Here is a 19,768-nt window from a genome sequence, read left to right as displayed (position 1 = left end):
AAAAACACTAGAGTATGGACACAAACTGAGAGCATTTGTTTTATCAAATGTCTACTTATTAAATTTAGAGCTGCATCAATTAATCAATTAATTGCCAACAAATCTGATAATTAATATATTGGTTTACGTAATTTTTTACAGAAGAAAAATTCAAAATTGTCTGATTCCAGCTTCTTAAGTGTGAGCATCTTCTGCTTTATTTACTCCTCTGTGACAGTAAACTGAATATCTTTGGATTACGGGCAAAACAAGACATTTGATGATGTCATCCTAGGCTTTGGGAAACACTGATTGACATTTTTCACCACTTTCTGACATTTCATAGATTAACCCTTTAGAAACTGGATCGAGAATAGTTTTGTTGTACTGCATTCAGATTCCTTTCACAACAATAAAAGCCTCTGACACCTGAGAATATTTATTTGATTTCTTTTGAAAAACAAAAGAAAAGGCAATGAGCAACAAGAAATGTCCAGCAAAAATGCAAAACATGAGTAAAAGGTGACAAGAAAATTACTGAAAATTAGTGATGGGGAGTTTGTGAGACATAATTAAAAAAGGAAAAATGTTGAGACTATATTATGAAACTATATTTATGACTTCTCATTATACATTTTATATTTAATTTTTTTTTAAAAGAAAAAAATGCATTCATTTTCTTAAGGTCATTTTCTTTTTTTAATTTTGTGCTTTTTTGGGGTAGTTTCTTGTTAATGTTCATTGGTCTCTTCCTATGTTTTTTAAAGAAAACAAGCCAATTTGTTCAAGTTTCAACGGGTCAAACAATTAATCAATTAATTGAGGAATAGTGTTAAGATTAATCGTCAATGAAAATAATCGTTACTTGCTGCCTTACTTTGTTACATTTGTCCTTCACATAACACAAGATTTAACCTTTTAAATCTTTATCTTGTAAAAATCTAAAATATCTTTATCATGGACTTTTTCTTTTCATCCTTTTTCATCCTTGAGGGGATATCAGTTTGTAATAGAATAATACTGAAATAGAGACCAACATTTTGTCATGGGGAAACTAAAATATAAAAAACTGAATTCAATGTTGTCTCTTTGGCTACCTTAAAGAAAAATTATTTGTAAAAATGATTTCTTTTTTGTCCATGCAGATATTGAAGAAAGTGTAGGCTGCGTTTTGTGTGTTTTTGTGTGTGTGTACATCCATGTCTATATCTGTCTGTGTGCAAAGGTCAGTGGGTCCATGTCTCCTGCAGCAGTGCTGATACACACAAGAAGCCCTGCAGATGAAAAGGCCAGCGAGTTGCTGTGCCATCCTTTGCAGCAGCTCCAGGAAAGGGGTACTCTCCCCTTCGAGCAGGCTGGGTCCCCAGGTGCCTTGCTCAGCCTTACTGTACAGGAAAGCCCCGGGCTGTTCACAGACCTGCAGGCCCCATCTTGTTCTAAACCTTTCATCTGAGGTCTGCTGTAGAAAATGTGCCCTGAGCAGTTTCAGCCATGCAGCAGAAAATTTCACACTGAAGTAAAGAGCACACAGCACAATGGAGACATCTGAAGAGAAAACAGCCCCTCCACAGCGTTAACGTCCTTATCTCGGTCCAGGGGCTGAATACAGATCTGCTGTTTTCTAGCACTGCAGCTTTTACTTTCTCCTTCCTTTCAATTATCAGGATCAGTTGTGACACAGGAAACTCACTTGTTTAAACCTATAATCTAAATCTGAAGCACACTTTTCACACACACCTCCACACACATTCCTGCAGAATCTTCATAAGTAATCAGTGGCAATTACATGATAGGGAGGCATGCCTACTGGACGTTTATATTTTCTGACTTTTGAAGATAATAATTCAGTGAGATCACCGGCATTAAAAAGTGAGTCTATGAAACAGCTGTGTTAAAAAGCTTATCCATTAAAGTTACCTAGAATACTGCAGCTATGTGCAGGGATAATCAATCACAAACACAAATAAATTGCTCTTCGGTTTATTCTGAAGGTTAGTGGGCCCTCTGCACACAAAAAAATACTGAATAGCCTGAATGTGAAATTAATACACTTATTAAGATGCACATTTTGTGCAGTGTAAGCCAATTTATTGTGGCGCATTTATGAGGTGTGTACTAGTGCATATGCATAGATGTGGCTGTGCAGATGTGGGCTTGTATTTATGTTGCTGTGCTTAACGATGGAGGCAGGTAGCTGAAAGTGTAAAAGAGCTTTGCTGACTCTTTAAAGTATTAAGGGGATGTACGGAGGCATATGACATGCAGTAGGAGAAGCACGCAAGGCAAGGGTGAAGGAAAGTGCAAATATTTACATGTGGAGAGCTTTACACAGCTGTGTTTAAGCACATATGTGTCCCTCATCTGGTTACACAAACAGAGACAGGAAAGCAACAACTCCCGCCTTTGTCACACCTGACAGCTGCAGGTACGACACTGGCCTGCAGTGATAACAGCACGCACACACATCTACTCCATTCACCTCAGCCTGGGCCTGCCGGCATCTTTACAGAGTTTGCTGAATGACAAGCAGTCTTCCAAAATTAGTTCTCCAGCATATGGCAACAGTGTTGTGTAACTGATTTTGGCAACTTAGTAAGGCTATCAGATGAATGAATATCTTAATAAATGAAAATACTGTTTCAGTACTGAATATGACAATTCAAAACTTTCAGTTGTGATACTAAACAGCAATGCAAGAACTTTGCTTACATTTGATGAAACTTCATATCTGATGAAGCTGTCACTATATCCAGACAGTAGTACATGAGGCAGACACTTGTGAAAAAAATCATGTTCCTCCTCCTTCTCCTCTTAGTGCTTCTAATGGCAACAACCACTCAGAGGCAAGTATTATCTAATGCAGCTGTTAAATAATGTCAATCACGGCTCATAACTGCAGTCAAACTTTCAAACTGGCAGCCCTGATCAAATATGAATCAAGATTTTGTTACTACATAGCCTGTTTCTCACCCAAAATGTTTTCATAAACATAATTTAGGGTACTATGTAGCTGTGAAATGAGGGCCTTTTTGCTTCAGCTGGTAATTGATGCTTCATTTTCGCATCAAATGTTTTCAACTTGGCAGCTGGGTCACAACAGTACACTAAAACATTTCTGAACCAACAGGCAATGCAGTGACAGAATTTTGATTGAATCTTGAATCTTGCTAGTTTGACAGTTTGATTGCAAGAGCATTGACTGATATGATTGACAGCTGTGTTAAAGACAGTTCTGATTGGTTGTTTTCATTAAGCAGCAACAGAATTTAGCAAATGCCGTTAGAAGCACTGCAAGGAGGAAGGGAAACGCTTTTTCTTTGCAGATTATCTTTCTCAATTACTACTGTCTGGATATAGTGACAGTGCTTGACTCTGAATTCTTGCAAATACCTTTTAAAAGCAAATCAAGAGGGCGGAGGAACTTGATTTTTTTTTTTACAGATTATCTGTCTCATGTACTTCTATCTAGATATTGTGACAGTAGACCAAAAAGTTATTTTGTGTAAAGGTTACCAACTACAGCTTTTTATAATATATAAAATTTATCAAAATACATAAAAAAATTTTTAAAAAAGATAAACAATATTAAAACGCTACCAAAACACTTGATACCAGCTTTTGGGACAGTAATCTGTATTTTAAGATGACGACAGGTTATTAAATACCGAACTGAGCCTTACACAAATCTGATTTTAGAAAATGACTCTCTAAAAGTTTATATTGTACAAAAGAAAAAGATTTTCAATAATACTACTATAAAACCTCACAAATGCACATGGGGCACATGTGCCTGCAAAAACACAAACAACGACGTACAACACAGGTGTCCAAATAGACTCACATGGTCCATTAATTACGTTGTGGCCAGATTGTTGGCAGTGCTCTGCCATGAGGACATCTGGACTCCTGATGAGGAGTGCAACCAGTGACACACTCGACAACACATGAGTGACAGGACATTCACAGAACGCACACACAGACATAAAAACACCAGCTTTCTTTCAATCATAGCCCACACGGTAAAAAAAAGATGTTACCGTCCACCTTCTTCTGTCATTAGGAGAGCATGGAAGAGGTGAACTGCACACACGTACAGACATTCAGTGCACACAGCGTGTCGGCCATCATGAGCCGCGTCGAGCGAGAAGACCTTGAACACCCTCACTGTGCTGAAGGCTTGTTTAGCAGAGCGAGCAGAGTGTCTGTCTGCTTTTTGCTCCTCATTACTGCACAGTAACACTGACAGTGGATGAGACCAAGAGACTGCACATACACATACTGTATATACTGTACAGTACATACATAGTCACAGTCCTCTTCAGCAGCGATTAGGCAACATTTCAGGAGCAGCTTGTCATATATACACATCCTGCGCGTAGTCGTACGAACAAGCACCAGCCTATATTCGCATTAAGACAGGAAGCTGTGCGACACAAGCTGAGTCCCAGTAGCGCTCTCCTTTAGCCGACCGAAAAACCCGCACACTCATCATTACAATAGCAGCACCGAGGCCTGCGGCTTTGAAACAACTGAGCCATTTAATGGTCTCTTCTGGGCATCTGAGAAGCCCATTCTGTGGCATGCAGAGAGGCAATCATCTGACTGATCAGCCCAGAGGAAACTGCGGGCTGTGACAGAGAGAGGAATCAGTATTCATGGCCGAGAAACAGCAAACCCCAAGCATGCCATCATTAGGAGGAACACGAGCGTTGATAACGTGCCTTATGCTTTATGACGTGAGAGAGTCTGAGAGAAGGAGAGGATGATCTCTGCTCTGCCTCATGCATTCTACATGAACTCTGCATGCTGCCAATATGTTCCTCCTTAACGTATCACCTTATCAAGTCGTGCTATTTAAAGCAAAAATTCCTGATTCAGTATATACCCTTTTTTAAGGAGCTGTTGAAATACCAGCAGCTGCTCACGCACATCAGCACCCTCAGATTTCCGTGCAGTCTTGCAGTGCTGAAATCTTGACAGCTTTGGACACCTTCATAAACAAGCTGTAAGTGGCCCGAGGCGTGCGAGTCTGCCAAAACAAGAAGCAGACAGCTGGCAAGGTGTTGCGACATCTCAGCTGTCTCCGATAGCCAGGCCAAAAGGCAGAGATGGTGATTTCTAAAGCTATCACAGCTCCACACCCAACATTGTGAAGCTCATTTGAATAATTTTGTATTAGGACAGGAACGCAAAGTTCTGTGTCTAGACTCTTGAGTTTAAAGGCAAAAACATGCCTCGCACGCCTCCAAACTGCAAACTCCAATCATCAATTCGTGATCTCCCAGGAGGTTTTTAGAGATAGTGCTTTTACTGCGTTTACTTTCCGCTGGGACCCTTTAATCTCAATCTGTTTCATCTACTTTAACTTTATATAGTGACTTCGTTCATTGGCAGGGAAGCATTAAAGGCAAGTGTCGCATTTAAACCTAGAAAGCCACTAAGTTCCCTGAAAATTTGGTTGTAATTGCAGCTACGCCTCTCACGAAAATCACAACGTGTTTCAGCTGCACGACATCATGATCCAGTGTTGAGATTTTGGAATATCTGCCTTGTCTGAAGCAGAGTTAGAAATGCACACAGATAGCAGTGATGTTCTGGCTGACAGGAGCAGAATTAATCAAAATGAAAAATGTTCCTGCACCTACTAGATTACCAAGTGGAAGACAGCTCCCCTGTCAAAAGCTTGGTTTTGGACAATAAAATTTGTTGCATCAAAGTTGCAATATGAGTGTGGAGTGATGTTTTACATTTGATTAGCTCTATTCTCTCTAAATCTGCATATGTATGCAAGACAAGATATTGGTATCTGAAGCATTTTGGTTTCAGTTTGTAGTTTCCATGGTTGTAGTCTGAGCAGTAATCACATTTGAGCAGGCTTTGTTTGCATGAAGGTAAGCAGTCTGTGTGGCAGAGGTGGGGGTGAGTCATACATGTGTGAGTCTCAAATCTTAACCTTTAAGTCTAAAGCAAGTCACAAGTTACTGTATTGAGAATCAATAGTAGGGTGGCCAAGTGAGGCATTGATTTATGCAGGGGTGACATGAAGTATGAGCACTGCTGCAGGCATGTGTCGGTATAGCTTTAATTGACCATTTTTGTCTCCAATACCCATACCTACTTTAATTACTAATATTACAATGTCTTATATTCCTGTTTAAAATTTAGTTTTAAAGATAAATAGTACTACCAATCACAACCAAAGAGTGAGACCACATAAATGTAAACTAAAGCTTCCAACAAGCTGTTATAGAAATGAATCTTCCAAAAGTGAAATGAAAGTGCCTAAAATTAAAATAAATAAGCCTGTGTGAACAAAATGTTTAAGAGTTGTATCAATGTATTTGTAAAATTAGTAAGGCTAGACACTACTTTGACATATTAGTGCCTCTCAAGTTTAGAAACCGAATTTGCACCTACAAACAAAAATTCAGACTGACTGGGCAGATAGCCAGTTACAATGGGATGGCCCTTGTGGTGGCAAATCAGAAATCAGGGGTGGTCCGTCACGTATAATATTCTGATGATCTAATCTTAGCAACCGATAAGTAATTATGTTAGCTAAAAAGACACACTAATGTTCCTTTTTTGTGTGTTTTGTAGCAATGAAAAAAGTTGGATATTATGGTGGTCACGCACTGCACCAGAAATCAACCAATTAACATTTCATTAACAAAACATAAATTCTGAATGTCTAGAAAAACCTGAGTATTAAATTAGAAAAGTTAAGCCCTTTTGAGTCATATTTTTTAGAGTGTAAGGCAAGTCTCATGTCATAAAAATCAAGTCGGAGTCGAGTCTTTTATCATTGTTGGTCGGACAAGTCTTAAGTCTTCAAATTGGTGACTCAAGTCTGGTCATATGACTCAAGTCCACCACCTCTGCTGTGTGTGGAGCAAAAGCGTAGGAATGCACTGAATGGAAATAATGTGGTTGAATTTAATTTGGTAAACTCCAACTCCATTCTTGTGTTTTAAGTTGCCTATTGGACCATGAACAATGGCTGACACACAAAAGGGAAGTCTTGGGCCAAATGCCCATCATTATTATCCAGACATCCGCTGGCTACACAACAATACCCAAAATTTTGGCCGTTGGTCCCAGAGGCTAAATTGTTACCAGTACAATAGCCAGTGGGTTCTGAGATTGATTTACTTCTGACTCTACCACACTGCATTTAAAAGATGAGCAGTTGAAATATTTGAAATTGATAGCTTTGGATAAATTGTTCAATAGCTAAAACCAATGAATACATTCCTGAAGTGGTTAGCTAAGAAAGGATAAAGAGATATAGGTTTAATGGTGAAATGGCTTTAAAGAAAATACAAAAACATGTTGGGAATCACTGCTCTAGCCTACACAAAAAGTGTCATAAAACTCATGCTCCAGCTTTAATCCACTATTTGAGAGGATCCAAAGGATGCAAAACCTACAGCACATACATTAACTAACAACAAAAACCTCATCCCACAGACCACAAGGAAACCCTGGCACCAGTACACTGTACAGGCTATTTTTGTGATTGACAGCCGGAGAATGATTGATGGTTTCAACTAAATCCAGCTGACGACGTGAGCCGGGAACGACAGCATTAAGTAACATTGACAATGAAATCTTCAGGCTGCCAGGAGATTCTTCCTGCCAAACAGTGCATGACATTGATGCTCTGTAAAGCGTACAGAGAATATACAGAACAGTGGATGATAAGGTTGTACGTGGGCGCCGCCTCACCTTGTATCCTGGGCCAAGTTGGTGAATGGCAAAGATCTGAGCTGGGTTGAGAGCTTCGCTGAATACGTAAATAGCTCCAAGCTGACCGCAAAACACTCTGTTAGCATCCGCTGTCTCTGATGAACCAAGGAAACACTTGTCATAGCTCTGGAAAAAAAAGTAGAACACAAAAAAATTAGTTAAAGTCAAAATTAATTATTGAAGTTTCACATCTTCTCCCTCACAGATTGTGTGTTTTTCTATTTCAGGGCACTTTTGACAAATAAATGTTTAAAGATTTTCTTTAATTAATTAATTAATTAATTAACTTTTAATTCTATTTAAATGATTCACCCTATTACCAACAGATCACAAACCCTCAACATGCCTCAAGCAGATGCCACAAAACAAGTTAGAAAAAACAGAGGACCGAAAAAAGGACACAGAGACAAAGACACTATTACTAAAGAGTCTTCTAAACATGGCCTTAATTCACTCTATTTTCTTTCAAAGTCCTTTATTGCTCCCTGTCTATTTTGCCCTCCAACCTAAAATAATGTTTCAAAAAAAGAGAGAAAATTAGGAAATGTCAAATGGCCTTTTTTTTAATTCAAAAATAAATCTCTTACCCAACAAAATAACTACTTAAAACTACTTGGACATCCATTTCTTAATTCACCAAGTATTATTGTTAGAGGGTGCATTGTTAACAACAAGGACTGTAGTCACCACACGTGGATAAAACCCAAGAAAAAAAAGGAAGAAAGAAAAGAAATCTTTAAAGTTTGTTATGTGTCATGAGTTGATTTAACACTAATTTTCAATCTCTGGTCAGAAGTCTGTGGTGCTCTGCAGCGATGAACACAGCGGATGCTGAAAAAGCAGATAAACTTTTGATGGGCGCTCGTTTCGAATCGCTCCATTACAACTTTGCCATCACCTGCTATTACATTCTCTCTGTCCACTCGCCTTTCATCCACTCCGTCCCTCTGATACCTTTTATCACAATGAGATCTTTACTCATCCGCTTCTTCAAAGTGATGAAATAAGTGAAATAAGTTTTATCTTCAGCCTTCAGGACAAAACAAACCCTGATAACATCAACACATTTTCAGACCTGTTCTTTCACTCATGTACTGTAATTTTTTTTTTTTTTTTTTTTGCTAAGGAGACTTTCGTTGAGCCGCGTGAACTGTATGACATTTTACCCTAAGGCCGACGAATTTCTTACAGAGAATAACACCAGCCCCTGGTAATTGCAGCAATGTCAAGAGTGAGCCGATAGGAAGTGTAATGAAGGCTCCGCTGCCACAGAGAGGTCAGGCTACCTGTCCCCAGCTAAATGGAAAAGTTAGAAGTTGGAGTTTGGGCGAGCTGCGCTGGAACGGGGCCCAAGGACAACTCTGCCCCAGCTGACGGATGCAGAGGGCAAACCTCGAATGTTTGCCAATATCACGGTGGGAGGGAAGTGTGGAGCCAGACCAACACTGGATTTCTGATGCTACAGAAGTTACAGAAGTGTGTTTGGGAGAAAAACTTCTGATCGCAACATGTGATTTACAGAAAACAGGTCTTTCAGCAAAGATCAAAGTTTATTATTATTATTTTTTATTTTATTTTATTTTATTTTACCAGACAGACCTGAATAATAGACTTGAAGGGACACTTCACCAATTTTCTGCTTTGTAAATCCAATCAAATGTCCGTATCAAAACTACAGAGTGCCCATCAAATTTTAACCAAGATAATGTTACTGCACTGCCCATTTCTCTCCTTAAATGTTTCATAAACATATTTTAACGCCCTGTTCAGCAGTAATAGTGAGAGTTTGCGAACAGGAAGTGGTCACCATTCCACGACGATATAATGATATAATTCAAAAATGCATCCTGCAAAGCATTTCTTCTTCTTATGTGAAGCACTTTAGATTGTCTCATATCTGGGCTCTCCTTTATTGGTCCGGCGTGGCGTGCTGGTACTTTGAGGTTTTCTACCTATTGAGCAAGTGTCCTTTTTTTGTTTACTCTATTTAAGAAATATATGCATCTTTCTACTGCAGAGACAGCCTAATTTTATTTGAGGACTCTCTTTATATCTAGAACTAGGGGTGACTCTTGATACAGTAACAAAGTCATTCATACTTGTACTTTTAAAATGAGAAATTTTAATTTTTACTCAAGTACATTAAATCACAAGTATCGTACTTCACTACATTTCATTTTGCATATGTTACAAAAGTTACATAAATCAGTCATAAAAAACTGTATGAAAACAATCCTCACCGAGTGATGTTCAGACAGGTGAGAAAAACAACAAGCAATATTGTCTGCTACGTGGTGTGTATTAAAATTGTGCAGTCTGCAATTGCTGCAGTACTTGTTGTAATATGTGGCTGAAGCCACTGTGCAGTTGAGCCTCTTTTTGCGTTGTTGTTTGTATCTTTTTGTCATTGTAATGCATATTTTTGTCTTGTATCTCTTTATAGTCGTTTTGTTTTTCTTTGAGGTAATTTAGTGTCATTTTTTGGTCATTTTGTGTCTCTTTGTAGTTCCTTTGCATCACTTTGTGGTTACTTTGAGTCTCTTACTGCTCAATAACTGTTAATTTGAGTGGCATTCTGCAGGTGAAGGCCAGAGGGACGCACTTAGTCTTGGGTCCCCAGGTGTGCCCAGTATACCCAGTCAAGAATCCCTCCATGCATCCACCCCCCCTTTCCTGTATAAAAATGTCACAGTAACGTTTACTCAGAGCACGTTTTAACTGAACTACTTTTTAGGGTTTTTTTAAGTGTATTTTTACACAAGTACATTTACTTTTGAGTACACTTTCTTTAAAGTTACAAATGTTTACTTCAGTACAAAATTCTAGTACTATTTCCACCTCTGTTCATAACCGTCTCTGCACCGCTGTCTCCTGCGTCTGTGTGCTTTTTCTTTTATCTTTTATGTAATAGATCAGTACACATAACAACATAACGCCTCAGCAATAGGCCAACATCTTACATCATTGGTGTTGACGTGCCAGGCCATATCGCCGTAGGACACCAGTTGACCGTTGACATAGCAACGGATCTCGGAGTTCCTCCAGCGGTTGTAGATGTGGACGATGCTGATCATGTACCACTGAAAAATACAAAAACACATTCAGAAAGAGACAAGATGACGAATCAAAAGAGCAACAACCGAATTCCATGTGCAACAAAGCTTCATATTAAAGAATGAGAATGCCAGTTTTTGTTCTTTTCCTTCAGGCTCTTATATTTGAACAAATGATGGAGGCATCTCTGGTGATTTTGATGTAAACAGTTTTGAATTTAAATGAATGTTTTCGTGTATGTGTGTGTTTTTATATTTTATTGTAATGCATTTCGTTGCCTTTAGTGATGCACTTTGAATCGCCTTTGTGTTTGAAAGGTGTTGCCTCGCTGCCTTTCGGTGTTTATACAAGGGCTATTAACTGTATTGTTCAAGGGGCCACACTTTCTCATCATTTTCATTTTGTATATCTTGACAAAACATGCCACAGCATATTTTACCTTTATTTTGTGAAACTGTAATTTACAGCCTCTTTTGTCCTCTCCTGTCTGTTCTGAACAGCCTGCAGTTCAGCTGAAGTTTCACTGAATTTCTGTCACGTGACTGTTGGTCTCAGCTGAGTCATTCATGCTTCCCAGATGTGCTGAGGAGCCTTTTAGTGTTTGATGGTTTTTAAAGGATCTGGTTAGTGCAAATGATTTATTTTTGGCTAAAACTTAAACGAGGCATGTAGAATAAAGTGATTTTGATGAAATATCAGTATTTTAACATCAGATAGACCTTTTTTCACAGTAAACATTTTGACTTGTCATGGTAGAAAAAGCACAGTTGTATTTATAAACATTAATGATGGTTGCTGGCATGTTCGCTCCCTAGGATAGCTTACTGGGACACTTAATGGAACTAACCCATTTTTATTGGTTTGGGAGCTTACCTTTGCTTTTCCTTGTACGACATGTTAAAATGTTTTTTAAAAGAAAACTTGCCGTTCAAACCCATCAGCGGATTGTAGGGTTCAGAGGCAATTCGGGACAGTGCACAGGAGCCCTTTGTTGGTTTGAAGAATTAATCATTTCAAAATGTCTGATAGTCACATTTTGGTTTTCTTTACTTTTCTTTAATTTTTATTTATTTGTAAACAGAGCTGATTGCTGTGGCGGTATGGCTTGATCAAGGCCGGAGTTGGATGGAAGGAGGGTTAAACTGGCCTGGTCTATAATATCTAATGTTTTTGTGAATCATTTGTAATACTGAAAATGCTCCTGCTAACAGCATTGGTTAGCAAACATGGGTGATTACAATGTGTATTCATTCGCCACAACTCTTTCACAAAGCTTGTATCCCTTTGCTCAGCTTAATATTCCAATAACAGTGTGTGTATGTGTGTCTTTTGATTAGAAAGCATCTTCCCTGGTGACAATACGCACAGGTTCCCTAGAGGGAATACTGAGACTGGAGGGAAGACTGTGGTGCCGGTGGTGGTGGGGGTGAGGGAGCTAGAATTTTTTGCTGCTGTATGCATAGCTTAGGAGTGGACAATACACCACGTGTATGCAAGCACTGACACACACATTAACACATGCACAGGGTGGACAAAATGCTGTGAGACATGGTGACTTATAAATTGATCAAATGGAACCACTGGGAACTTTGTTAGGCAGCACAGAGATTCTACTGGGTCAGCAAATACTGCAGAAGGCCATCTCATCAAGTGTCTGTGTGTGTGTGTGTGTGTGTGTGTGTGTGTGTGTGTGTGTGTGTGTGCGCACACAGAACAGCTGCAGAATGCTGACAGTGCGGTAAAGGGGCAGTGTGCAGGTCTTAATTGACAGACCTTATCTACACTCATCAACACTCCCAGTGAGTGTGAGGATAGATGGAAGAAGAGAGCAGCAACACCTCCCTGACGCCCTCTCATCCAACAAGTGGTTACCAAATTGTACAAAGACAAAGTATTATTCCGTTGAGTGATTTGATTGGTGTGTGTTATTTACCTTGCGAGGTTGGAAATCGTATTTCACACAGTGCTGAAAGCCTTTTCCTTTTGACTTCAACGATGTCACGATGAGACAGTTTCCCACAAAGTGTGCGGAGTAACCTATTCCTTTACTGGTGCGAAAACTGTGGAGGAATCAGAATTATACACATTTCAGTTTGTTTTAAATTTCAATTTCAGTTTAATGTCTTTATTGTCATCGCACAGCTGCACAATGAAATTATGTGTCTCCTGTGGTACAAACAGGATGCAGAACTTCTTTATCAAAGAGCAAAAAAAAAATTTTGTGAAAAAGCAGGGCACAGAAGCAGAATATGTAAACAATAACTAATATTGCACAGTCACAATAATATTGCACATATGCAGGATATTCCACTCAGTGGATACTGCTCATATGTTTTACTGTGATTATTTAACTATTTAAATCAAAAATCCACTTCAGAAATAGCAAAGCGGCTGCGTCCCTGTGCGCTGCCATGTTAATTCTCATCCAAGATTTGTGTTTGAAAAACATCTTTCAGTCAAAAAAAAGATTATTTTAGATGGGAATTCTTCATGAATGGTACAATATCTGAGCTCCTGTGAGCCTATATCAACTGCTCCTCATGGTATTTCATTAGATTTGAGTAAAACTGAATGACTTTACATTTTTAAATGGATATTACAAAAAGAGTAAAGCAAATGCTTGTCTAATAAGTTACATGTTAAACGAGTTGTCTAGTTCGATATGTCAGACAGGCTGTATATAATATTCTTGTTTCTCGAAGCTACCAAAATAACAGCAAAAGTATTTTTTTATTTGCAGCAGCAGCAGCAGCAGCAGCAGCAGCAGCAGCAGTAGCAGGGGTCTCAGATCAGAGGTTTATGAGAAAACACTCCTAATCTCCCTCCCTCCATTTTTCCACCATTATGGCTCTCTTCTCGCACTGGTACCCTCCACGTAAAACCCAGCTTCGCAGCTAAGCTTCCTCACAAAAACAAGAAGACCAATTTCACTTCTAAAATAGGCCCAGAAGGATCACACACGTAGCGGAGCCAGAGAGCAGATATAAATCCCTCTCAAGTGAATCCCTGGTGAACGTTAGGAGAGCGTACAGTGTGTTATCGCGGCCTTCATGCAGCTGTGGAGGCCACTGTGAGACAGGCGGCTGGAGTAGCAGCTGTATCTGGGGGAGGACGATAGGACCTGGGCCAGAGGAGAGGGGGGCACCCTCCCTCTCCCGCTCTGCACTTACCATGACAACTTGAAAAACAGTTACTAAGGCAACAAGATTACATCCCAACACTTTGCATGATCACAGTTTATTCCTGTGATGGTATCTGGAGAATGTAAGGATGCATGTCATCCATCCTGTGGACAACGAGCTCCCTGATTGTTAAGAAAAACATCTCTGTTTATAATAAACTGAAGTTTGACTCAGTGAGGTTGGAAGAGGGGTAAAGAGGGGACGCTGCTGCTTAGCGTTACAGAGTGAAAAGGTGGAAGGAAAAAGCCGAGCAGCGGAGTAAAGGAGTTCAATTAAATTAAAGGTCAAAGCTAATGAAGCTTCATAGTGGCTAACGGCTTGCACTTACAACACTAACGTTGAGGCCAGCGAGGTCCAGAGCTGTACAACTAGGAGCGAAGGCATCCACCCAACAGCGCATTCATAATGGAGTGTCTTGACATTTAAAGTTATGTTCTGATTCATTATCTGTTTATCTATTAACTTCGTGTCTGTGTCATTCAGTCCAATAAGTTAAATTTTCATCATTGCACTTCAGTAAAGGCACTAAAAAAATGATGCAGAATTTATTGTTCTGAAAGAAGATGCAGAAAAGTTTTAGATTGGTTCAGAAATCCCTTAATCTTGTACAAGGTGCAATCAGCTATGTGATCACGTCTCTGCCTGAGGCTGACAGATCTTTTGTTAATTTTTAAGAAACTAGCTGAACTCACAAAAAAACAAAGAAAAAAAAACTTAATTTTTGGTAGCACTGAAACAATTGGACACAAATGTCACTTTATCTGAATACAGCTCCTCAGATGTAAAGATTTGTCGGATCTTAGTTTTATAGACTTGTAAAATTTGACATTCGATAGGCTAAACTATGAAGTGTTCAATAAGAATAATTCATTGATAAAAGAAATAATACTGAAGTTGTAAATTATTGCTGATCCTACGACCTCTGCTTTGACTTCACAATTAGGCTGAGCTTTAAAATTATGACAAACTGTAACATGAAAACCAACCCCTGAAATCTAAAAAAGTCCCTTAGAGGGAACCTTTTATGGTTTTCTTTATTTTCTGTCATAATGTTATAATGTCGGATGTCCATATTAAACACCTACAAAGTTTTAAATAATGAGGTTTATGCATGTAAAAGTAATCACTATGAGCAAAAGCCTCAGGCTTCAGACTGTTCTGAATACCATGTTTCCAACAGTTTTTTTGACTTGACAGGCTAACACGAAAACATGATGGATTTCGTTATGTGGTCATCTGCTCAAGGCATTCTACTGCAAGTGTTTACATTATGTTGCCTACACTGCTGCATATAGCTACATGTTAACTTCAGGGAACCTGTGACCTTGGTTGCCAATGATGTTAATTTCTCCCTGATTTCATATCATATTCCTGCTGGAACATGTTTGGTTGTAAAGATTTTGGTTTTGAGGCTTTTATTAGTGATTTTTAACCGTAGATACCGCTGCAGTTCTCTGTTACAGTCATCATTCATTTAGAAGTATATGGCTACATGTAGCTTCATACTAAGGTCAAGGGACACTGTAATCTTGGCTGCAGATGTAATTTCCTTCTGATTTCAGACCAGATTTTGACTATATTATGTGCAGTTGTGTTTAGAAGCTTTTATTGGTCATTTCTGATGGTAGAGAGTGCCGCTATGTTCAGTCATTACCGGATGTGAGTACACCGCCACACAGAGCTACATGCTAGCATCACAAAAATATGTAATCTTTATTGCCAGTGTTTTTAATTTCTCCCCAGTTTTGGATCATATTCTTGCTGGAACATGTCCAGCTTAGGAGCTTTTGTTGGTGATTTTTCGCAGCAGAAAGTGAAGCTTTACTCCCTTAAAATGACGGTGCAGAGACACCAAGAGCACAGATACAGAGGACCTGGAAAAAACCTGAAATGCTGACCAATCAGAGCAGACCAGGCTTTTTCAGGAAGGGTAAAATGAAGCATTTCAGTCAGAAGGTGAGTACAGATGTTCCAGCGCAGACAATATGAGGAAAATAAAGTGTTTTTTGACCATTAAGGCATGTAAACATGTTCTGGCAAAAACCCAAAATACAAGTACAAACCTAAAAAATGAGCATAATAGGTCCCCTTTAAACACTCTAGAATCCAGCAGCAGGCAAAACTTAAGGTTCATGTACGTAAGCACTCGATCACCCTCCCTGTGCAGTGTTGACAGCTAATGTGGGAGATTATTCGGCCCGAGCAGAAGTCTGCAGTCCACTGAGTGCTTTCTCATACTGTGATTAAGTACAGTGCACTCACCCTCAACCTGCGTCATTTATGTTCACTTCAGTTAGTTTCTTCTTACTTTAACCAGAATGCCTTTTGACACTCAGAGGGAACAGGCCTGAACTCGCTTTATTCAGCTGTGTGCTTTTCTTTGCTTGGATCAATAGCGATGGCAGAAGCAAAAGAGACAGTTTGTACAGTGAACAAGAGGTAAACTTCTTACACAACAAGTAAAATTTCTTAAAGCAGTGCTACATTTAGGACTCCTGCTGGTAGAAAAACAGTATTTCTGCATCGTTTTTTCTCTGCTTGAGTGTTGAAAATAGAGAATCTACAAAGAAGCCCTTCATCTGTGATCCTGAAGGACTGACACAAAAACCTGATGTCTGCCACTGATGATGTGACTGTGATTCCTCTGTAACTGCACTGGCAAAAATATCAATGTGATGTCAGTGGGTCAACAAAACACACAAAGAAATGAAAGATTCAAGGCCAGTGGAAATATAGCGACAGGACTGAATGTAGAAGAGTGGATTTTTACCTCCACCAACAAGGTAATGTCGCTGGTTTGGTTCGTTAGTTTGTCAGCAGGATTACAGAAAAACTACTGACCTGATTTTTGGGAAACTTGGTGGAAGGTTATAGCATGGACCAAAGACAAACCCATTAAATTTTGGAGCGGATCCTAATCACAGGGCAGACACACTAATTATTTTTCACTTTCGTTAACACTGCAAGATAGGGCATTTGGCCTGGGCAGAGGTCTGCGCTCTCTGAGAGCCCTTCTAGTTTAAAATGTTTTCAGTCCCAGTTTCCTTTTCAAGGATTTTATGTTAATTATGTAATAGTCCAGATGAACAGCAGTCTACTTACCAATAGAGGTACGGTTTGTCCTTATCCACATTGATGTTGTTGAGTGGATCCTGTCTGAACCAAGTGTTGATAGTGAATCCGTTCTGGTAAGGCCATTTGGCAATTGGCGGCAATGCTATGGCCTGGGGGGGGGAGGAAACACACATCAGATCAGCTCTTGCCAATGTTTATAATAATCAATTTACCACTCAGTCAGTCATTACTTCTTTTTCACCATTCAACTCAGTGCACTGGCAGAGCAAAGTGCCAATTAAGATGTGCTGACTAAATGCAACGAGAATGCCATGGAGGGCTCTTGAGCAATTTAGGTGCACAAAGAACAAATTTGGCTAATTTTTGATAATGACGCTCAGGTGTGTGTGTTTGCATAGTGATCAGTCTTACCGCTGCACTGCGCCCCGGAAAGTTGAAGAAGGTATCAGGACCATGTCTCTGAGGCATCTGGTTCAGCACTGACAGGAGCTTGATAGCATGTCTAGGCTGGAAGAGAAGAGAGTGGAGAGGATAGGAGAGGAGAGGAGAGGAGAGGAGAGGAGAGGAGAGGGCGATTGTCATCATTATGTGCCAACTGCCGACTATCAGAGGCAAGGGGGGGGGGGGCCCTGTTTAAAAAAAAAACATGGTGTGACATCAAATCTCCACCACAACCCTACTGGATCAATACCTCTTCAATCACCCCCGCCATCCCCCGACAACACCTCATCAATACCATGGCAACCCTTAATCGATCTGTCTCTAGAGAAGGCTGCTGGGGGAGGAGAAATTGGAAAAGACTGGGAAGTAGAAGCGAGGTGAATGGGGCGGGGGGAGTTATTAGACAGAGGAGGTACTGAGAGAGGGCTGAAGGGATGGATGATGGAGTCGCTATGGACCACTGATCAGTGACCAGGGTTTGTTGATTGTGGTAGTCCTAGAGCGTGAGTACAGGGGAGATTGACGAGAAGGGACCAGGGTGTATTGACTTAGCTGGTGGACATCAGTAGCTGCCAAAGCATTGCACTGCCTGTACACCGCGCCAACCCTACAAGTGAGCAGGGTTGGCAGAAGAGAGGTTTTAGCCTCACAGAACCATCCCAATTATCCACAGCTCAGTTTTAAAACATCAAGTAAACCCAGAGAGTGGAAGTTTGGCCAATCATCCAACTACAGGGAGCAGTTATGATGACGACAACAAATAGCACTGAAAGTGGAATCTGGACTAACAACTCCCAATGCTCAACAACTCCAGAATTAATCTCCTGTGGAGGAAATCAAAGTAAACATGGAATTGTAGATCTAAAAGTAAGCATGAATCAGCAATTCCAAGGCCTACAGTAGTTCATCTAACTCTTTTTTGGGATAATTTAGATGAACCTGCAGTTTAAAGTTTAAAACTGCATATTTTCAGGTTGAAAGCCTGAAGCAGACAGCTGTATAAAGGCCTTTTCACACCAAATTTGTATGCGTTTTTAAAAATCATAAGAAAAAAATCGTTATGCACAGGAACTATGCACACTGAGTGTCGCATTTTATTGTTCTATTCATTGCAAAAATTCCAAATATGAAACAAAATGAAGTTGTCAAACAGTGAGGATGATTCTGTGAAAGTAGAAAAAGAAAAAGAAAGAAAATATGTGGTCCATCCAATCCTGAGAAGGCACCCAGAGCGTGTCACCCGCAAAGCTGAGGAAGTAGAGATTGTTTCCAGATCTATTTCAGGATGTCAGTGGTCCAGTTTGATACACTGATAGCAATATTGGAATCACACATTAAAAAGAATAACGCCAATTTCTGCGATCACATTGACCCTGAACGGTGACTGGCAGTATGTCTGAGGTAGCAACAAACACATACAGACGGATGCAAAAAAAAAAAAAAAAAAAAAAAAAAATCAAACTGTTCAGAAAACTTTAATGACAGACAAAAGTTTTCAAATCAGTGTACAAACATGATTGACAAAACTTAAGGTGAGCATTTTTTATTTTTAAGAGTGGCTCATGATGAAAAGTACAAATCAAATCTAATGATCACCTACAAAGTAATTCAGGCCTACATCCACTAACAGTACTCCCAACCAAAGAAACTGCCTCTTTGGCAGCACACAACAAGAAAAGTTTCTGGGCTGCTTGTGCAAAGGTAGAGAAAGTTAGAGATGAAGAGATGTTGAGGCGAACTGTAATCTCTATTCACTTAGTGAAAAAGTCTGACAGAGGACAGAAAGAAGAAAGCAATGAGCCATGAGCAATGCTTTTACTCCTGTGGAGCTGCTTGGTGGGTAGGAAAAGAAGATGTTGATTTGATGCTGAAAAAAATGTCAACTTTCCCACAGGCACTCACCTGGAGAAAAATAATACTGAATTCACAGTGTTTCACCTTCACAGCTGATTAGGCTTTTTTTTTCTCCATCACGCTAATAAAAATAGCACACTTAAACCTCTGTTGCATTAATAAAGTTGATTAACAGAGAAAGAAACAATATACATGAGCTAAATTGCCCTTGTCTTGACATACACTCGCAAATCAATCCAAACATAAATACACACACACACACACACACACACAGACACACCCATCCTCTATTACTCTAGTCTATTAGCACAACCATCCCCTTAAGTGACATCAAGACAAATGGCATATAAACAAGCTCACACTGTATAATTAATCTAGTATAAAATAAATATAGCTTCCATAGCTATTAACTGCAGAATACTGGCATATCACGA

The 19,768-nt window shown here is 39.5% G+C and overlaps 1 protein-coding gene across 1 annotated transcript in view; it reads right to left on the bottom strand.

Moving 5' to 3' along the window:
- LOC121952349 (neurobeachin-like) overlaps nt 1-19,768 on the bottom strand; it is a 117,986-nt gene that overhangs the window by 60,436 nt on the left and 37,782 nt on the right. Inside the window, exons 4-8 of the mRNA XM_042498966.1 lie at nt 17,451-17,546; nt 17,067-17,188; nt 12,716-12,842; nt 10,689-10,808; nt 7,708-7,854 (exon numbers count right to left, since the gene is read on the bottom strand). Of these exons, the coding sequence (XP_042354900.1) occupies nt 7,708-7,854; nt 10,689-10,808; nt 12,716-12,842; nt 17,067-17,188; nt 17,451-17,546 (612 nt within the window). The remainder of the gene's footprint in view (nt 1-7,707; nt 7,855-10,688; nt 10,809-12,715; nt 12,843-17,066; nt 17,189-17,450; nt 17,547-19,768) is intronic.

Source organism: Plectropomus leopardus, chromosome 13 (assembly GCF_008729295.1).
Source record: "Plectropomus leopardus isolate mb chromosome 13, YSFRI_Pleo_2.0, whole genome shotgun sequence".
Classification (NCBI taxonomy): Eukaryota; Metazoa; Chordata; class Actinopteri; order Perciformes; family Serranidae; genus Plectropomus; species Plectropomus leopardus.
Note: the sequence above shows the minus strand (reverse complement) of the source record. Positions and strands in the feature narration are given on the sequence as shown.